The 20,826-nt window shown below is 39.0% G+C and overlaps 1 protein-coding gene across 1 annotated transcript in view; it reads right to left on the bottom strand.

Annotated features, from left to right (window-relative positions):
- Nucleotides 1–20,826, bottom strand: part of adam19a (ADAM metallopeptidase domain 19a) — a 105,692-nt gene that overhangs the window by 16,725 nt on the left and 68,141 nt on the right. Inside the window, exons 7-17 of the mRNA XM_082151747.1 lie at nucleotides 19,073–19,138; nucleotides 18,429–18,500; nucleotides 18,131–18,297; nucleotides 16,875–16,959; nucleotides 10,161–10,303; nucleotides 7,323–7,500; nucleotides 5,910–5,999; nucleotides 5,089–5,284; nucleotides 3,407–3,515; nucleotides 2,843–3,047; nucleotides 2,589–2,666 (exon numbers count right to left, since the gene is read on the bottom strand). Coding sequence (XP_082007873.1) covers nucleotides 2,589–2,666; nucleotides 2,843–3,047; nucleotides 3,407–3,515; nucleotides 5,089–5,284; nucleotides 5,910–5,999; nucleotides 7,323–7,500; nucleotides 10,161–10,303; nucleotides 16,875–16,959; nucleotides 18,131–18,297; nucleotides 18,429–18,500; nucleotides 19,073–19,138 — 1,389 coding nt within the window. The remainder of the gene's footprint in view (nucleotides 1–2,588; nucleotides 2,667–2,842; nucleotides 3,048–3,406; nucleotides 3,516–5,088; nucleotides 5,285–5,909; nucleotides 6,000–7,322; nucleotides 7,501–10,160; nucleotides 10,304–16,874; nucleotides 16,960–18,130; nucleotides 18,298–18,428; nucleotides 18,501–19,072; nucleotides 19,139–20,826) is intronic.

The raw sequence follows: 20,826 nt of genomic DNA, 5'->3' as shown, positions 1-20,826 counted from the left end.
CACTGGTTGCCAGATAGGCTGGCATTTTTTATCCGACACGTTTGTAGCTGCAGCTGTGGTAACTAGAGCAGAGCTGGCAACCCGGATGCCGAAACACTACTGACTTCGTGATTGGTAGATAGGTGGAGGGTGGAGCATCAGGCCAAAACACAAGATGACAACATCAACATCAGTTGAGGGCTGCAACTTCACTTTTAAATGACAATATCCTGGCCGGACTACTGTTGTCAGTGATATAAGTTTTTGAAATCAACATGATTGCTTAATGTCTAGTGACATATCAGGTCCATTTTATGATTAATTGAAATACATTTCTTGCATACGGTTCCTTTAATTGAAAAAATTCACCTTCATTCTGACCCTCTATCTGAAATGATCCATTTTAAGGGGCATCTGCTTTAAGGCTTGTCACTAAACGGCCACTGTTATGATTGGCCAACGTCAATGCATAGGAAACAGTATCAACGCCCGAACCCACTATTGCAATGTTTTGATAATGTTTTGAAAACATTATCCATATAAAAGTGTAATTTGCAGACAAAGCATTATGAAATTGTCTACTTCCGATTTGCGATGTAGCTGCTGTCAGATCCAACCTTCACCTGCCTTGCCTGATGTAACACAAGCGCATTTTTGACATGATGTTCTACAACTGTTTGAGGCTGTCTACCCTGGATACATTAAAGTAAACATTCTAAACTGGTGCATTTGTCTTTATGAACGGGTGCATGATAATGTTGTATTGAAGCGCCCACTGTACCACGCAGCATCGCAATACCACATTCGCTTTGACGTGATCATTGACTTGTTGTCTAAATGCAGCAAATTTTGGCTCACACTGCTGTAACCAATGCTGACTATCTGGGTCTCATGTAACCCATCAGACATGGTCCCACTCCGGCTAAACACCCTCTGGCTCCACATAAAGTAGCCACGACCCAAACTCTCGCTATAGGTTCAGCTGGAAAGAGACTGATGGATCTGAGTGGACCACTCTCAATGTTTTGATGGTGCCTGGGGGGCTTAATGTTTACACTTTTGGGGGAGATAAACACAGAAAATTGCAAACTAATAGTAGTCAATGAACAATAAACTGGGTTAAGAGAATGTATTTTAACATAAACAATCTTACATACTTCACTTTTAAAGGAATAGTTCATCCTACATAAATGGAAATCCTTTTATCATTCACTTGCCTTCATGTCTAAACCTTATGACTTTACACAAGGATGAAAACAAGGATGCCCAGGTTACTCTTTTATAAAATCCTGTCAATTACAATCCACCCATTTTTGAGTGAGCTACACACCACTAACAACTGTTCACAATAGTTTGGTCTTAATATATATTTGTAAGTTTGTAATAAACTTCAGTAAGTTTTAGATGTTTTAATCATATGCTGCCATTTACCTATCCTCACTTTTATTTCTGCAATTGCAGGGATCGTTTTTTGTCACGTCTTTTAAGAGTATAGGGCAAATAGAGAATATACCGCCTTTCATCTTAATGGAATTTCTTTTAACATAGAATATTTTACACGCTTCAATCTAACCCAGAGGCAAGACAGGAACAGTGGAAAGGAAAGAAAATGTGCTGTGTGCAAATACCAAGATCACTCACTTTATTCTCCATCCACACTTCCCTAAACCATACAATCAATATGAATCAAATGATAATGCAAATGAATAATAAAAAAGCACTTTCTGAATCTCTAATCTCCCCTCAAAGACCTGTTGTATTTGGCTGCCCTTTTGAAAAGCGACTGGGTAAATAAGCAAGAAATAAAAGAAAAGCTGACAAAAGAGAGAGACAGAGGATTAAGAAAGACAGAATTTGAGTTTATACGGCTTGAAGGCTGTTTAAGACTATTTGACCAGAAAATACACAAATCAAATGCTATAGCTCAGCTAATATAAGAAAAGCGTTGGTTTTTTATTAGAGGCAGTATGTGTCAGGATATGAGCGACCCAGAGGGCGGTTTAAAGGATTTAGAAGTGTGAAATCCACAATGAGTCAGTCTGGGTTAAAGAGGAAATCAGAGTGAGAAGGAATACTAAGACAGCTTTTATTTAGCCATAATTTAGGACAAATATTTGTATGATTCATTAAAAAAAATTTGCTAGCATCAAATGTTAAATAATAAATATTGTTACACTGCAAAAAAAGTCTTTTTAGTACAAACTTTCTAGTACAAATATCTAACCATGCTCAAAACAAGATAAGCAAATGAAGCAAAATTGACAAAAAAAGACTGTTTTTCTATGTTTTTCTAAGTATATTGTATATTTCTAATATACATTATCTTTAATTTTTTTATTCCATTTGCAACATATTATTATTTTAGACATAAACTGAAGATGTACTAGATTTTTTTATGTATTCTTAAAACAAGAAAAAGATGTATAAATATCTAAACATAGAAAATATATTCTCTGAATCAAGTCTTGTGCAATTTCAACGTTGTACATGAAAAACTGTGTCCATTTACATTATCTACGCTGAACCCGAGATGTACATTGATGATTTAGTGTAGGTCATCATCAGGCTCACACAGAATTCGGTAGAAAGAACTATATATGATCCCTTACCCCATGCCCATGGCAACGGGCGATGCAGGTTTCTAACTCAGTGAAAGAGGCATTTTGACATCTGCGATCTTTGCACACCTGAAAGCAAGTAAAAATAGGATACACGACCCTTCAATGCAAAACATAAAATACATGCTTTTGTTAACAAATTAAGTGGAGACACAAATGGCCATTTAATAGTATAGATTTTGTTTAATAAATTGCTCAGTTAAATATTAAATATACAGCTTAACATTTTTTTTTTTTTTACTTGCCTTGCCCTTTTCACACTTGGTGCCTGTCATGACCAGTCCCGGGTCAGGAAGATCGCCCTGTCCATCTTGGGTGCTGTACACATAGGTGCCCCGGCACTTTACCTCAATGCCGTCTGTATGGATGGTGGTGTCTATGGACACAGCATTCGTGCCCTTTGGTTTCTTGGCAGCACTGTGGCACTGTATCTTACCGCATTTGGCATCACTGTTGGGAGATTTTATATGCGAGATATCGTGAGAGATCACTACAGTAGGTATCTTTGCTCACAGCCATTTCAGCATAAATTCAGCCATGGGAAATTAGATAATAGTATGATAAAAAAAATCTCATCTTAACATCATATTGTTATGTTATGAGAATGATGAATAATCAGAAAAAAAGTCTTGTTTGAAAAAGTTTGTAAAAGTTCATAACTGCTGAGTCTGCAGTGCTTTAGTGTAGCCCAAATTGCTATAAAAAAAAAAAAAAGAAGCATATTCCACTTCACTTCAGGTCAGTAAGTTCTTTGAAAGAAACCATATATTTCTTATATGGCTGGTCGAAAAACTGAAATAGCACTTCACCTTTTCTCACACTTCATGTAGTTGCCATGACTGTCCTTGCCGCAGTTTCCAAAGGCATTGCCCGCAGCGTTCACATCCTGAAAACAGGCGTCATGCGCCGGCTGCGCACCTGGACAAATTTAGTTAAACTTACGTTACCTTGGAGAAATGTCAATTACATTCAGGGACTCAAACAGACCCATAGTGAGAACATGGGTTGGCTGGCTTCATGCCACTAGCTAATATTTGATTAGTGATAATATTATTAGATTCAAGATTAAGTTTTGGATTTCAAGTGATCAAAAGTTTTTATGATACATTCTACAATGCACCATGTACAAATAATCCAATAAAACAATAACTGCTCAATTAGAAATTGTGAATATGATAATATCTGTTAGACGCAGTGAACATCAAACATGTCAACAACCCCTCGCCCCACAAACGACAAAGTACATCTGCTGTGATGTGTGTTAGTTTGACAGCCAAAGAGCCTGACTGGACATGAGCCCAGAACACACTGGAGGTGTATAGCCAAATGCCATGAGCTCTCACTAAATAATCAACATCAAGCAGTATTTGATCACTGATGCTGACTAAAGACTGAAAGGGCCAGTTGGGATTCAAAAACTTTGTTCTTATTTTAACATTGTTGTTAACATATTTCCATGTTTTTATACCAAAATCTAACAACAATCTTAGTGTAGACTAAGCCAGAACGCGCGCACACTTCACACACCAGGAAACGCGCGCGCCCTCAGATCACTTGGACGTGGTTGTGTACAAGAGGTAAAAACGATATAAATACTGTTCGTTTTCTCACACAAACCGCTCGTTTCGTGTCTTAGGCCATCAATGTGTACTTACGATGGGGAATTGTTTAATTTGGACGATGGGGAATTGTTTAATTTGGACTCTGTGCATGCTCTTTGAGACAGTGACCATAGACCTGCATTATATGACTGACAGACAAGAACGGTTTGACCTAAAAATATCAAAATTGAAACTACTGCGGAAACAAAGACACCTACATCTTGGATGCCCTTGAGGTAAGCTAAAACATACCAACATTTAATTTCAAAGTGAACTATCCCTTTAACCCATGTCTTTTTTTACTTTTGTAGCTGAACAGTCTTTTCTTTTTTGCAGGTTTATCCATATTTGGAGTTTAATCTGTATTTCCTCATGCCAAATCGAAGTGTCACACATTGCCCTATTTTTGTTATTTGTAAATTTTTTGTAGAGGAATTGGTGCATTTACTTAACGTATACTGATGCGTGTGAGAGGGGGCTGTGATTGAATGACGACAGGTGTCTGTGATCATTCTCAAGTGTCGTGATTGACAGCTGCTATTGCTGTTGTATCAGTCATTGGTTAGATCAGTGTAGCAGTCAATAAACAGGACAAGGGAGGTCATGTATGGGACAAATCAATTAGCCCCAATTTAAGGGACGTCCCAGCTAATATGGGACAGTTGGCAACCTTACGTCATTTGACAAGCGATTGTTCCTGAAACGCAGTGGAAAAGCCAGTATAGACGAGGATCGTTTTCATTCTAAAACGTCGTTTTAAAACGAAAACGCACTAGTGTAAACAGGTCCTTAATTTGAACTGATTCATCCCTTGAAAACATAACTCTTGAAATGCTACAAATAAAATGTCCTTGCAAACTAAAGGCACTCTCAGCCAGCATAAATCTTACCGTAACCCCACAGCTGCAGGCATTGCTGTTCATGGGTCAGACACATGCCATTATAGCAGTAGGCATGACCATGCTGACATGATGACCCGTCCAGGATGTAAACGTTAGAGGGGCAGTAGGGCGAACCTCCCGTGCAATATTCCGGCAGATCACAGGCTCCGGCTGGTCCGCGGCACATGGTGCCGGCCTGCTTCAACTGTGGGCAGAGTGCATGATAAGGAGACTGAGGACTTTGATGAAAGTAAAAGAGAGCAGGTGGTGTGCAAAGTACAGAAAAAAAGTAGATATAAAACTGTGGCAGCTGGTACATCTCAGGAAGAGGAAACACAGTCAAGGCCTAAATCCTTCACTAGAAACTATTCTGAACAAAAAGTAATAAATAAATAAATCTGTCCCTGGCCAATCTATACCTTGCCTCCTTAGAACAATTAATATTTTCTCTAAGCTTTCAGGTTATAGGGTGAATTTGTCTCAATCACTTTGCACTTACTGTCTGCACTTTTACTGCAGTTTTTCATCCTGGCACGTTTCAATGTCGTTTCAATACATACACGTATATTGCTTGCCAAAATGTAATTTCTTCAGAATATACAGCTAATTTGCTAAGGCGTCAATTGAGAAAGATGCTTTTTGTTGCCAGATGGTGGTTCTGACCTCTACCAGCAGGGGTTAATAGGGCCAGGCTAACCCGCTAAACCTTGAACACTTGTATGAAACGCATTAAGTGAAAGTCAGACCAGAGATGGAGTGAGAGAAGGAAGCAGTGGGAGATAAATAAATAAATAAATAGATAGATAAATAGACAGATAATAGTTGGGCACCTTGCAGTCCTCACAGCAGACCCCGTGGGCACACTGTGCATCTACCTTCAAAGTGCAATTGCTGGGGTTGCAGCAATCATTGGTGCACTCCTGTGGGAGATAGAAAACAGATAGAAAAGGCTACCCAAGCAAATCAACATATGGCTCTCAACTTACATTGTCAACCACTTGGGGCAAGTTGTGAAAACACACTCTGAATATACTGTATATATATATATATATGACACTGATATATACAGCGTGGAGGCGTCTGACGGACAATAATTATACCGTACAGCTGAAAATGAATAGAGGAAGGGGAGGAAGTGTGTGTGGTGTTTTTAGGGTGTTCAATGAAGAGGAAACGGTCACAACACACACACACACACACACCACGTTTTTAGACCCTGTTTGCATATCATTTCTCAGTCACATAAAAGCACACACATCAACCTCTATTCTGCTTGATATGGTTTCAGAGCATCAAGTGCGACTGACAGCTATGATTATCACACTATAAATAAATAAATGGTGTGATTCGGTGACTATAATGAAAAAAAGACATACATGATAGGCCTGTACTGTCAAATATATTTTTATGTATTCATGGAAGTAGAGAGGGCTAGCAGATTATAGTTTGGATTTAAACGGTTAGAACAAAGGTGTACGATAACAGCTCTCAGTTTAGTGCCTCAAACTAGCTTTTTCTGTGGGGTGAAAGTATTGTTTCACTGAATGTAGTATTGGCAGCAGGTAAAATTCAGAACAGTAGTCCAGGTGTTTATGTATTGACTAAGAGTTATAGACGCTACCTCAGTCTACCTACACCAGATGGCAAATCATCCAGCCATTATATGCGCACTGACAGCCTGTCAAACATGGCTTTGCAACAAGGTGGAATGCTCCTCTTTCTCTCTCTACACGGTGAACATTATTTCACCATGTACAACATGTTCCTGGATCATCAGCTTTGTTGTTCCTGGAACAACATTCCAATCCACCAATCAGATTTTGAGGGCCAAGTTTAGTTTGTCAAAATCAAGGTGACCCTCTCTACACATGACATGCGAGCAAACATAAAAACGTTATACGCTTTCATCTGTTACTCTTTGTTACGGCACAATTTTTCCGCTGTAGTTTTGCTAACATCTAAGTGTCTACCTACTATGTGGTAAAATAAAACTTTTTCTGGTTAAGCTTTCATTATAAAATAATACATTGTATACTAAGCATTCCATGAATAAATAATACATGCATAAAAATAGACATAATTAAAGTTAATCCATATTAACTATCACATTTTTTTTTATTACATGTATTTCATACCCTCTTCCTTAAATTTGTATGTATTACATGTATTTCATACCCTCATCCTTCAATATTCTCTAAATCAATAAGTCATTCCATTCAATAATTAATTTAGGCACAAATCACCTCTGGTTCTCCACAGTCACACTCCTCCCCTTCCTCTACAAAGCCGTTTCCACACCTCTTGCCCCCGACCAGATCCTTCATGTTGGGCATGTTGAACAAGCACATTCCTCCACCCTTCTGGAAATAGTTGTCCAAGTCTTTTTTGCTACAGCGGCTGAAAACTTTTGGAAACGGGTGCCTGCAGACCATTTTAGAAAGGGATATATATCATTTTTGAGCATACAAATGTTTGAAAACAAAAGGTGCACTAATGAAAATAAGCAGGAAAACTTCCGATGTACATAAACAACAATCAGCCATAGACGTTGAGGTCAGTGCAGTTCATTAATATTGGTAATGAATCAAGTAACAGGATTAGAATGAAAGGTTTTGATTTAAAGTGGAGAGATAAGTAGTGAGGTTTTCCAAAATCTTTTTCAATTTTATGCCTTGGACAAGTAAAAAACCCTTTCCTCCTCTAAGTAATCTCCGCTGATCTTTTTTTCTTACCTTTCCTACTGCAGGGGCATGAGAACCAGTGGGCAAACAATTTACTCTACTGAAACTACTATCCTTGCCACGAGTGATGTGCTTATGTCAGCCAGTTTTGATCTCATACTAGCATTATCTTCTTCTTTTTTTTTTCTTTTTTTTTAAAGTTATTTTAGGCTTTTTTCTGGTTTAAGTCTTACTTAGCTCTTACCCAGTGAGCTGGAAACTGCTGTACCTTCAACATTGGGATTCCACAGGGCTCAGTGCTTGGGCCCCTTGCTGTTCTCTATTTATACAAGATCTCTCAGAACATTTCTCCAATTGCATTGCACCACTGATGTGCTGACAATATCTTGTACCCTCCTGTCTCTACAGTGGCTTGCGAAAGTATTCAAACCACTTCATTTTTTTTCCCCACACCTTTTTTGTTACTGCCTTATGTTAAACTGCTTTAAATAAAAACAAATTCACATTAATCTGCACTCCATAATGACAAAGCAAAAAACTGATTTGTGATAACTTTGTAAATTTCTTATAAATAAAAAACTGAAATAATTACATTGCATAAGTATTCCTAGTCTTTTCGAGGACAGTTGAAATCTAGCTCCGGAGAATTTCAATTTCACTTGTAGATGTTACTACACTTAGGAGTTACACACAGGAGTTAACCTGTGGCAAATTCAATTGAATGGGTATTATTTGGAAATGCACACACCTTTCAATAAAAGCACAGCTGAAAATGAATATCAGAAAAAAAAAAAAAATAGGTCAAAGGAAATGCCTGTAGAGCTCAGAGTCAGGATTGTATCAAGGCACATATCTGAGGAAGACTACCATAAATTCTGCAGTATTGAAGGTTCCCAGAAGCATGTAGCCTTCATAATCCTTAATGGAAGAAGTTTGGAACAACCAGTTATTCTGTAATTCCTAGAGCTGGCCTCCTGTTCAAACTGAGCAATGGATGGAGAAGGGCCTTGGTTAGAGTGGTGATCAAGAAGTTGATGGTCTCTCTGGTTGAGTTCCATGATCATATATGGAAATGGGAGAAATTTACAAAAGGACAAAGAGTATGGTGGCAGCAAAATATAGAGTTAGCCTTAATGAAAATCTAGTCAAGAGTATTCAGAACCTCGGACTGGGCAGAATGTTTACCTTTCAACAGGACAATGACCCTATAAGCACACAGCTAAGACAATGCAAGAGTGGCTTTTGGACAACTCTGTGAATGTCCTTGAGTGGCCCTGCCAGAGCCTGGGCTTGAACCCAATAGAACATCTCTGGAGAAACCTAAAAATGTCTGTCCACCGACAGTCCCTATCCAACCTGACAGAGCATAGGATCTGAGGAAAAGGATGGCAGAAAATCTCCAAATGCAAATGTGCTAAGCTTGTTGTCACATCATACCCAAAAAGTAAAAGTTATTTGACTAAATACTGAGTTTACGGTTTGAAAACTTATACAATGCACTTATTTTTTAGCAAAATTGTCACAGAACTGTTTTGTTTTTTTGTTTTTTTTATCTATCATCTAAATAATTTTTTATAGTCTTTATCACAGAAAGGGTGAAAATTGCTATCATGCAATGTCATCACAGATGGCGCCATATCAAACTTGATGCACATAGTATCTTGTTTACTTTCTAATTTCTTAGGTATCACACAAAAAAGGTTTCCAAGCAGATTTTCTAAAAGCCAGTGTAGCTGAAGTTATACCAGCAAGCCAAACGAGCCACACAACATTGCAACTGTGATTTCTAGTTTTAGTTTTATATATATATATATATATATATATATATACATACATACTGTATATATATATTCAAATGTAATTTTATCCTGTGTCGCAAAGCTGATTTTTCAGCAGCCATTACTCTAATCTTCAGTTTTTACTATAGTCTATTTATTGGCATGAGTATATATATATATATATTAAAATGTAATTTGAAAATGTAATTTCCATCATACACTTTTTTTTCAGGATAAATAGAAATTTCAAAAAGATTTTAAATAGAGAATAAAAAAAATGAATGTCTTAACTTTTCGATGGTAGTATACATCAGACGGTCAGTGAGGCATAAAGGCGTGAAATCTGAAGTGGGGACTAATATTGCTGGACTCATCTTTAGAGACTCATCATTAGCAACTAAGTATGTACTTGTACAGTAGCATCTTGTCTATGTATTAGTTCAGTAGTGGCACAATTAGAAGTTAAAATTATTTGCAAGAGCTCCAGGGTTCTTTGTGTAATTAGCATGTTTTCTGTGTTTCAATACCATGATTTGTGATCTGCATTATAGGTTATTTATAAAAGGAAGCATCTGCTAAAGGCATCAATGTAATGCAAATGTATAAGAGTTTCAGTCTTTACCCGGTAGCTGCCGCCATAACACATCCGCCCTGATCAGCAGTGGCTTCCACGCAACAGCCCTCATGGTCGTGGCTCATGCCAAAGTTATGGCCGATCTCATGTGCCATGGTGGCAGCCGCCCCAATGGGTAATTCAGAATGGTCCTGGAAGAAAAGATAATTTCATCTACCAGCTATAACAAACATCACAATAAATGAAGTAGCAGTTCAAGCACTGGTTTAAGAGTCTATCTAAAATGATGAATTCATATACAGGATTAGAGTATTTGCCATTCTCACTGCCATGCAATAGATTAATTGTATTTTATGCTTTAAATTGGACATAAAGGCTATTTGTAGCCCACAGGCTTCCATCGTTGCTGTGCCACAGTAGGTAAATGGCAGTAGAAGCCCAGAGGACATCACTGATCTCAAAAGACATCTTTGTTATGTTACAATGATGCCATAAATTGTAAAGAATGTTGTTTTTTTGACCTGCAGGTGGTAATTTAAGTACCTTGGCTAAGGGCAAACAGAATAGCCTTTCTTTTATCTTCATACCGTGACACAAACAGAAATGCACACACAGTCACACATATTTCTAGAAAAAGCAGGGACAAAGAGATCTCTCTGCAAAGGGTATGCAGTGTTGATTTTTTATAGACGCCACTGATAATATCTCCACCATTACATGAAGGGTGAAATATGACACGTAGTTGTATTACAAATTATTTTCTATATCCAATTTTTTTCCCAGGAACCACACTGTCCTTGTCATACTGGTTAAAAAATTTTTTGGAGGAACATGCAGGAGCCCGTTTAAGATAAGGGATGCTTTCTCAAACCTGGCGACAAAGCGGGAGTGGGTTGGGTATGGGTATGCCTTATCCCAACACAGCGCTTGCAAGTTCATCACTTGGTCCCTAAAAGAGGCAGTGGGATCTTTGGGCATATAGCCCAGCTGGGGTCTCAGGATTACATCAGAATATACCAGAGCAAAGTCTAGGCACGTTTCGCTGACAGAATACGCCTGCAGGTTCTCAACCCTGTTGATGGAAGTGAGCATGGTCAGGAGGGCTGGCTTTAATGAGAGGGTATTTAACCCAACTGACTCTTGGGGCTCAACAGGGAGTCTACAGAAAGGTCCCAGGAGGGAATAAGGTGTTGAAACCTGGATTTTTACAAAGGTCTATGACCCATGCAATGACCAGGCTTAAGGGGAGACACCCCAGGTGAATAGAAAGAAAGAAAAAAACTAACAGATATCAGCATGAAACTTCCCCAGTTGATTACTTACAAGTTTTTTGAATATTTATGTTTAAATATGCAAATTAGGTATTATCTCATAAAAAATTCACAAATTTACATATATTTCACTCTCTGGAAATGTCAGAGCACGTCACGTGAAGCATCTGAACGAATCACGTTGTCAGAAATTGACACCAGCCAATGAGATTTTGCTTTTAGAGTTAAATGCCCCATTGGACTTTCACGATTGGTTGCTGATAAAAAGGAAATGACCATATTTGGATCCGACAACATTGTACAGGAGAGAGAGAGCTTTCCAATGGTATATTTGATGACAGGGTGCAGACAGCGATCGCGGAGCATCTAATTCATGTTGATTTAGAACGCCAACTTTTGTTGAATTTAGGAGAAATCTACAGACGAAAATAGACAAAGTGTAGTAAAATAAAGACCTAATTGTGTATTTTTGGACTTTTTTTCACCACAAGTCTGAAAGCATGTGAAACAATGTTTTTGCCTGCCATGTCTCCCCTTAAGGCTGCTTATCATCAGTGTGGAGCCTGTCTCTGGTTACAGGACACTAAGGCAGTCCCTCCTTTTCCTTGGAGGACTTAACCTCCTGGCACCTCTTGAGGAACCTGATAATCATGCTTTCTTAAGGATTTTAAGCCATTGAATCCTATTTGGGGTTCTCAGCGCTGTTTGGCGAGCAGGTGGCTCCAATGGGGAAGGACTTTGGCGGCGGACAGACGGGGTGTGGGACCTGGGTGGCCTGCTCTTTAGGCTGGCGGCAGGGTCTCACTGCAATATTTTATCACCTCTGTCTGTTATTTGTTTGTTTGTTTTTTACCGCTGCTGCTGGGTAAAAATCCTCCACAAAATCTCCTTGCAAAATGAGGTGTTGCAAAAGTGTCCTTTCTCAGCTTCCTTCATCTCCTTCATCTCCAAAGAAAAGTGGACATCGCTGGACCAAATGCCTGTGAAATCGGTCACCGAGCTCAGTTTCTGCATGAGCACTGGGTTGGGACTAACCTCGTGCATGTCAATGGCATGCAAGGCAGAGGCGGCCTGTCCAGCAGCGCTGTAGGCACTTGCCGTCATAAAGGATGTGAACTTACATGCTTTGGACGGGAGTCTCGGATGGTTCTTCCAGGTGATGGTGTCTTGTGGGCACAGCAGGAGCACCCTGCAATCGCCCACTCAACCTGAGAATGTCGGAGTAATCCCTGGCTGTAGAGTAATACACTATCGTTGAGGGTAGTGAGGGCGGACGAACCTGCAAAGTCTGGGCATCCACCTGTTGGTGGGGCCCAGGTTAGTCTTCCACGTCAGAAGGCAAATACTCACCCTTTAATTCTGCGATTGACAACTCATCCTCATTTTGAGAAATTAGGTTCGCCCGCAGGGAAACTGCTTAACTCATCCATGAACTCAACCGGGAGAGACAATTGTGCTGAAGAATGGAAGGTCTGTGGAGACTCACCCGGTTGAAATGCTTCCACTGGTACCCTCAGATCGCCCTTAGCGCTTGTAGCCGAGGCCTTGTGCATAGTAGCAGAAGGACCAAGACTTTCAGTAACTGAGGTGACATTCTGCTTGGTAGGAAAAGTGACCGCAATGTTCCCATGGGTACGTTCTTGCAATGAGCAGCATGAACTATCCACAAAACCAGCTTAGCATGGGCATGGCCTAAACTGCAGCAGTGATCGTGGCCATCTGATGAAGCTGTCTGGTGTCGACCACATCCAGAAATACACAGAAAATATTGTTAGAGAATATTCTTTTTTGGAAATTTTTCTTTTGTTGGTGTGCATTGAAATGCAGTAAGATGGGAAGCATTCCATGTCTAAGAAGGTATGTACCCAGCTTAAGTTATTTGGCAACCATGACCAGATCAGTAAACTGTCTGTGTTCCTTAGGAACATGCAAGGAATTTCATACCCGCATATTATCCCCCATGCAAGCACCCCGCTTAGCATACGTGAATTTTTTTTAATTTTGTGTTGCAACCATTTAACTCTTTGGTGAACATTCATGCCAGTTGGTGGGTGCACAACAAAAGATGGCAAAATAGACAGCCTTGTGTGAATTTGCCTGCCATAGAGGAGCACGTTACACCTGCAAGAAGTCAGTTACCACAGGTTTCCATGACTTATGATGCGGGATGGCCATTTGGACTGTGTGTTTGAGTTCACGGTTGAACCTCTCTGCAGCACCATTAACTGCCAGGTAGTAGAGAGAGGAAAGATGGTAAAGAATAATTCTTACTTCCAGAAAAGCAGAAAAAGCAGCATATATACTCAATGGATTTCCATTTCTATACTCAATGGATTTCCATGGCGGCTGAAGACTGATGACAGAAACGAAACCACAGAATCCATAAGTGACAGTGTGAGTAAAGGAGACCTCACACCATTTGCTGTAATAGTCACTTAATGTTATAGCAAACTTCTAGTCAGATGTAGCAGTGTCAAATGGCCCGACTATGGTTGTCAAAAGTACCGGTTCTTTGGCATCAAGTCGGTACTGACATTTTGAAAATATGACGATACCAGCATTCCTGTAGTACCGGTAGTCAAGTCAAGTCACCTTCATTTATATAGCGCTTTATACAATACAGATTGTTTCAAAGCAGCTTGCTTTACAGTGAAGCAGCTACAGGTAGTATAGACTGTACTGGATATATTCGGTACCCGCTGACAGGCGGCTGCTTTCAGTCGTTTCCGTGTTTATCTAAGTGCAGGGCTCCAGACTAACTGACCACAAAAAGACTATTTAAATATGAATCCTGGATGTTCTGCGCATCTCTGTGTGAATGGCGTAGACGCACAGTTTCAATTACCACACACACAGACACACACTGAAGCACGCGTGACGTTCGCTGTGGTATAAGCCTCTTCCACCTCACTATATGAGGACATGAATGCACAAACTAACTTCATCTCCAGAGCCGCTCTGGGTCTGATTCACTTCATGTATGAATGAGTGAGTGGATGGGTGAATGTGAGGCTATGTAAAGCGCTTTGGTGGCCATAGGTCTATGAAAGCGCTATATAAATGCAGTCCATTTACCATTTTACCATGAGCATTTTACCTTTTCATTTGAGAAAAAAACTAGCATCACATCATACACCCACAGAAAGTTCTTCACGGCAACCCGTCAAGATAAAAATTTGGTTTAACTTGAAGAAATTGACAGAAATATATTGGGCTACTGTTGTACAGTAGATTTAGCTTTACTATTAAACAGCATGTGGTCTTCAAATGTTTATATGTATTATTTACTTATAATGATTACCATCATAAATAATACATTCATTGAATTTAATTAAAAAAAATGTCTTCAAATAGTTAAATAAAATAGTTAAATAGTTCCAACAGATTTTGCTGTGGTACCGAAACTGGTACCGAGAACCGTAAAATTTTAATGGTATTGGTACCGACTACTGGAATTTTGGTATCGTGACCCTAGGCCCGACTATATCAGACAGCCACTTTCTGCCATGGTCCATCTGGCAGCGACACCGACTGGAGAGGAGTAGGATGTGACTTGACAGTTTAGTCATTGAGCTGACACACATGGCAGGAACATACAGCATCATGAACCTAAGCATCCATCCCTGGCCACCAACAGAGATCAAGGAGACGTTGTTTGGTTCTCACCTCTCCCTGATGTCCTTCGTGCGCTATGGAGATCAGCATAGAAAGAAGAGAGGCAGGTGCAATCAGCCGTGAGCTCTGGAAGACGAAGTTATCCTTAACAGACAGCTCCATTCACAGGTCATTGTATGGCAACAACTCAACATCTAGTCCCTTGGGTGAAGGAGGCCAACCAACCATTTGAAATGTGTAAGAAGTTAGTGCAGGTGCAGGTTAGTGCAGGACAAGAACCGCATGCTGCATCAACATCTGCTGCAGACAGAGAATTACAGGCAGCAGATAGAAAATAATCAAACTCCTCTTCAACATCATCAACAGGAGCTGGAGAAACTGCAGATAATGCTGCAGCACTTCTGCAGCATTATCTGCAGAAGTAGACAAGGGCAAATGTGACCGATAATCAGCAGGAGCATTTTGAATCGCCTGTACATGTTATTCATCAGGACACTGGTTTGCTGGAAGTGACACTTGTCTTCACTGAGCTGCAAGCCTGCAGCTTCTAGTCATTGTAAGACCGCTTGAAGGTGTGGCTTTGAGAAACTACGCCAACTTTTTGCATCATGCTTTCAATGCATCCTCTGCATCATTATATGTTGTACCTGTTTTAGGCAATGAGTAGAAAATCCGTTGTACCTTTGTACCAAGACGGTGAAGCAGTACAGCTCTCTGTCTTTCATCCAACCAAGTATCCCTTGTTGCATCAATAACAAGAAGGTCATTTTCAAAATTCAGCAGCCATGTGCTGAACAGCATAGCAGGCTCACCAGGGCAAGTCAGGAAAAAAACTCAGGAAAAGGCACGTTAGAAACGGACATCTTTGTGACCAACGATAGCGAAAAAATGCCTAGTCCTCGTCACCAATTTGTGGGGTCTGTCAGGAGTTAATAAGCAAAGAAACACACGAGACAGAAGTAGAGAACTTCATCCATCTTCTTTACTCTTTCTCTCCCACACATTACATCATTAACCAACACTTCAAAATACAATGTTCCCCATGAACACAATAGCCTACCTATAGAGGCCAATGAATTGTCTTGCACATTCACAGAAATTGCTAAATAAGGTGGATAAGTTCATTTTCAAGCACCAATATCTCATCACGTAATACCTGAAACATAGTGACCATATTTTTTACAGTGAATTTCTGGCATCCACACCTACCGTTTTTACCCTAATTTATAATTGGATATTTAAAACAAATTGCAGACAGAAGCGGTTCGAGTACAGGTGAAGGGGTAAACAAAGCCAATCCACTTCTCTAACTCACTAATAATGCCTGTAACCACAGTGACAGATAAAGACAGTAAATATCAATACTTTGTAGTGTGTCTTTTTGACAATGTGACATTTAAATTTAACTTTTTGGCATTTACACTGCTTTTATCCTCTCAGATACTACATGTGGTCAAAAATCATCACATAGTTACTCATAATTATAGAAACTATGCCATTGTGTGAACATAGTAGGTCAGTCCTTAATGATCCAAATGATTAAAATGTAATATGCAACTATTGTTGACATGTATCAAAAAAAAAGTTTTTTCGTGTACCTCATTGATCTCAGTAGGACTAAGCAGGCTATATTGATGTAATGTAGAATGAGCCCATCCAGGTGTAATATCCAGAAGAAACGCTTCACCCCTCATTGGTATTCTGCAAAGTGCTCCTCTCCCGCCACACAAAGCAATAGAGCCAATAAGAGGCTAATCAGGTGTGTTGGAGCTATTGATCATTTTATCAAATCCCCTCATGAGCCATACACAAACACACAATCTATACACACACTGTTTACAGCCTGTTCCAGATGCAAGCATTCACGCTTTCTTACCACGTTGATGCCGCCCGAGTTCTCGTGACTGCACATGCCCTCCAGCGGAGCCATGCCAATGGTGGTGCCCTTGAAAACCACACCACTGCAGGGAAAACAATACATAATTTCAGCTTTGATATCAATAAAAATGCAAGAGCCATTCTTAAAGGAACTAAAGGAACACACTAAAGGAAAAAAAAAACCTGTATGATTTTCTTTCTTTCTTCAGCAGAACACAAAAGTAGATATTTTGAAGAATGCTGAAAACCGAACACTTTCGTTTAACATTGAACATTAAAAATAAATAAATAAATGTTTTGTTACACAGAAGAAAGACAGTCATACAGGTTTGGAACGACTACAGGGTAAATGTAAATGACAACAGTAAATTTGTCTTCCCATTTTTGTGTGAACTATCCCTTTAAAGGAGAACTCAGGTCAATTTTAACATTGAGCTAATTTTTTTGTAAATTTGGAGTTCTGTCACAGTACAGAGAACAACGACACAAATCGGTGTTGCCTACACCGTGTTATCCTCTTTTTAAAATTTGCACCCTGTTTACTTAAATGGGGCAAGTTTTAAACCTGCTTTTAGCCTCTTAACATCCTTGATGTGTCATTACAAGTGCACAGCCAATGTGAGTGATTCCTTCAGAGTGAACACGGTGAATCTGACTGCAGTAGATGTGAAAGATATGAATAAAAATGAAGTTAATTCGGCCAGCGCTCATACCTGTATTTATTTCCTGTTTTCGGTCGAAGTCCACAGTAGTCGATTGTCGAGTTCTCCACTGTTGCTTAGTTACCTATGATCACGCGCGTGAACTCGACAATCGACTACTATGGACTTCGACCGAAAACAGGAAATAAATACAGGTATGAGCGCTGGCCGAATTAACTTCATTTTTATTCATATCTTTCACATCTACTGCAGTCAGATTCACCGTGTTCACTCTGAAGGAATCACTCACATTGGCTGTGCACTTGTGATGACACATCAAGGATGTTAAGAGGCTAAAAGCAGGTTTAAAACTTGCCCCATTTAAGTCAACAGGGTGCAAATTTTAAAAAGAGGATAACACGGTGTAGGCAACACCGATTTTTGTCGTTGTTCTCTGTACTGACAGCACTCCAAATTTACAAAAAAATGTATAACGTACGATAATATCAAGCAAACTTTAATATATATATTTTAAACATACTTCATTAAGAATAAGTTACAGGACAGTCTTGTTTTAAATATGTGCACAGGGTTGGTGTGTATTGTGACTTACGTGAGTAGTTGGGCATTGTCATGTTTCTTGCGGGATTTGAGTTTCTGTCTCCACTGAAGAAAGGACCAAAGAGTTGAATTTGGTTCCTCATTGATAATGCACTGGTCATGTTCTGTCCAAACCTCTAGACCAATCAGAGGCACACGAATGTTCAAGACTCTGTAGAACTGATCAGACAAAAACAAAAAATTAGGGACAAGGTACAGACATCTATTCATTTTGCATTCAGAAAACAAATATGCACTCTAAACAGTCAACAAAACCTTTGAACCAAAGAAATGCACCAGGCTTGACATACCTTATCTACATAATTAGCAATTTCCATTATCCTCAGTTTAGTTTTGTCAAGGTCCTTGTTTTGCTTTCTGTACTGTAGAGACACGGCAGGATGAAAATTGATCGAGACAAACATACAAATGCATGAGAAAAAGCAAAAACCTGCTACAGAGAAATTTGATTAACTAAATCCAGCTGTAATGAAATCTTACATAACCTCCTGCCTCTTTTGGCTTTTGGTGAATATTATACAGATTCAATGTAAATGTATGAAAGAACTCAATCAGAAAACTCAACAGAATGTAACACTGAAAAGATTGTCTGCATGACCCTCATGAAAATAAGAACTAAAAATTTAATTCACTGATAACTTCTTGAAAAACTTCTTATAGACGTAAGATATCATCAAAGGGTATTGACAGAAAAGAGAGTGAGTGCGAGAGAGCGAAAAAGGCTCTTCCGAAGCTCTATATTTAAGCAACAATTGCTCAGTGACCACATTTGAATGAGAAAGTAACACTAGGCTTAAAGCGCCAGTTCTAAAGCAAAGTTTATATAACTCGGCCGGTATTTGAAGCTCTAAAGCCTTAATTCCTGTGGTGAACTTTTCTGGGTGGAAGTTTCTAATTAGCAGTAGTGAGCGTGACACAGGCATCATCAGCTTACCAGTGTGTTGTCAGCTACTATATACAGTTCCATGTACTTTGTAGTACCCCAGGCATTTCGTCTAACCTAGGGGTGGGGATAAATACAGAAACAAACAAACGACAAGCAGAAAGAAACGTTAATTGCTGGAGGGCAGGATTTATGGATTTGTTTCTCTAGTCTCTTGCGGCTTGTTTCTTCATGCATACAATAAATGTCTGCAACAATTTGACAAGTGAGGAAGTGACAATTGTATTAAATCACACATATTGAATTTACTATAAAATAAGGATTAATTTAAATGCTAATTGTCATCCATGGCCACATATTTTTTATTTTTACAAACTGACTACAAAAGCTCAAAGACTGTATGCAATAATATTGTAGCAATATTGCTCATTTTTAACTGCTTGCCGTCACTGCTGTTCTTCACGTTTCATTTTTATTTGCATTTTAATTGATGGGTCTAAAAGACTGCTTTGGCATAGTAATCAGAAAAGTGTTCAGTCGTCTCAAAGTGACAGCTAGCACTTTACAGCAACCAAGCAGTAAATAAAATGAGAATGAAACAATAAAATAAGGGGAAGAACAGGATGAGGATGTGCATTTAAATCATCTTCATTGTCAACCAAACCAAAGGAAAATAAAAGTGCAAGTTAATAAATGTTCATAAGCAATAAAAATCAAAGCACTGCATGCCAAAAAGAGTCTTGTCAGGAACTCATTTGTATGACTATTAATGGGAATCGCAAGGAATTTAATTCCAGTTTAAATTCCAATGATTCCTTTAGTAATGTTTAGCTCCCCCTTATTATATTTCAGGAAAAAAAAAAAATCTTACAGAAAATAACTATTTAATAACAATAATAATACAAAAATACATAGTGACTGTCTACACATATTTTGGCAGGGTCCTGCTTATGTACAAATGCAGTATGTAGATGTACATTTGAATGTTTTTAATATGTAAAGAATGTCATGGACTCAGAAATGCACAGTCGCTCCGATATTACATTGCTTTTAGTTTTGAGGACACATTGCAAACTACAAAAAACCAAGGAGAAACAGAGTGATCCACTGCCATTTGTTCTAGAAATCAGATTCCAAGGCTAAACAATGTCAATATGACTGTACACGAAGGATCTGTGACATTTAAAGGCTAAAAGCCAAACAGGGACACACTGTAGTACATACTACTATAGTATACATGAACCTCAAAGTTCAGGAACTTTGTAATACAATAGCACCAGGAATACATCATTATTGAGGAGCGAGCACATTATTCCACACTGTTTATTAATTTATGGACCCTCTAATTCTCATTTGTAAACAGCTGGCCAGTTAGATGACTTCACTGCTTAATGAGAAAGCAAGTGCAGGCAGAATAAAAGCAGTAGGAGGGCTCCCAACTCCTGCTAATGATCCTCAAGAGTTTTATAATAAGCCTACATTATGCACTTCATCAGTCTGAACACTTAACCTGGGCTTATTTCTGTACTGTAATAAGCCAAAACACATTTTTATTTCCGCAGCGCATTATGGGGGAAAGAAAATGTACGAAAATTGGTTGAATTGCAGACTCACAATGCAACACAACAGCTTTGTGTCAGACAACAATGTTCTCTCCTGTGAGTGGCCTTCATTTAATAGCCATCTAGTCATTATAGAATGGAGGGAACAGAACATCCTTCCTTTTGTGAAAGAGAAATTGTCTCTGACACTCACAATCCACTCATGAGATCAGAAATAGAGACTTTACATGTTGAATAATGACG

The sequence above is a fragment of the Leuciscus leuciscus genome (assembly GCF_965113295.1).
Source record: "Leuciscus leuciscus genome assembly, chromosome: 2".
NCBI lineage: Eukaryota > Metazoa > Chordata > Actinopteri > Cypriniformes > Leuciscidae > Leuciscus > Leuciscus leuciscus.
The sequence above is the reverse complement of the archived record's forward strand: the minus strand, read 5'-3'. Positions and strand labels throughout refer to the sequence as shown.